Raw genomic sequence first — 389 nt, 5'->3', positions numbered from 1 at the left:
GGGCCCCCCTGACGCTGCCCTGCTGCCCTGCAGGCGGGATGCGGCGGAAGCTCTCGGTGGCCGTTGCCTTCGTGGGCGGCTCACGGGTGGTGCTCCTGGACGAGCCCACCACCGGCATCGACCCCTACTCGCGCCGCAGCATCTGGGACCTGCTGCTCAAGTACCGCAAAGGTTGGGACTGGGGTGCTGAGGAGCTCAGATGGGGGGACCCCGTGTCCTCCTCTGCCCATCTGAGCCCCCAAGCCCCGGAGAACCAGGGGGAGATGCCCAGAAATGGGGGGTCAGCGATGGGGTCTGTGTCCCAGCCTGCTGCCTGTCCCCAGACCGCACCATCATCCTGTCCACCCACTCCATGGAGGAGGCGGAGCAGCTGGGGGACCGCCCGGCCC

General features: G+C 69.4%; 1 protein-coding gene across 1 annotated transcript in view; it reads left to right on the top strand.

Moving 5' to 3' along the window:
• Positions 1-389, top strand: part of LOC104392457 (ATP-binding cassette sub-family A member 1-like) — a 20,443-nt gene that overhangs the window by 5,950 nt on the left and 14,104 nt on the right. Inside the window, exons 15-16 of the mRNA XM_010001858.1 lie at positions 1-171; positions 324-385. The exon at positions 1-171 is cut by the window's left edge and continues 116 nt beyond it. Coding sequence (XP_010000160.1) covers positions 1-171; positions 324-385 — 233 coding nt within the window. The remainder of the gene's footprint in view (positions 172-323; positions 386-389) is intronic.

The sequence above is a fragment of the Chaetura pelagica genome, unplaced genomic scaffold, assembly GCF_000747805.2.
Source record: "Chaetura pelagica isolate M959 unplaced genomic scaffold, ChaPel_1.0 scaffold1407, whole genome shotgun sequence".
Lineage (NCBI taxonomy): Eukaryota > Metazoa > Chordata > Aves > Apodiformes > Apodidae > Chaetura > Chaetura pelagica.
This window is presented reverse-complemented; position numbering and strand designations above follow the sequence as displayed.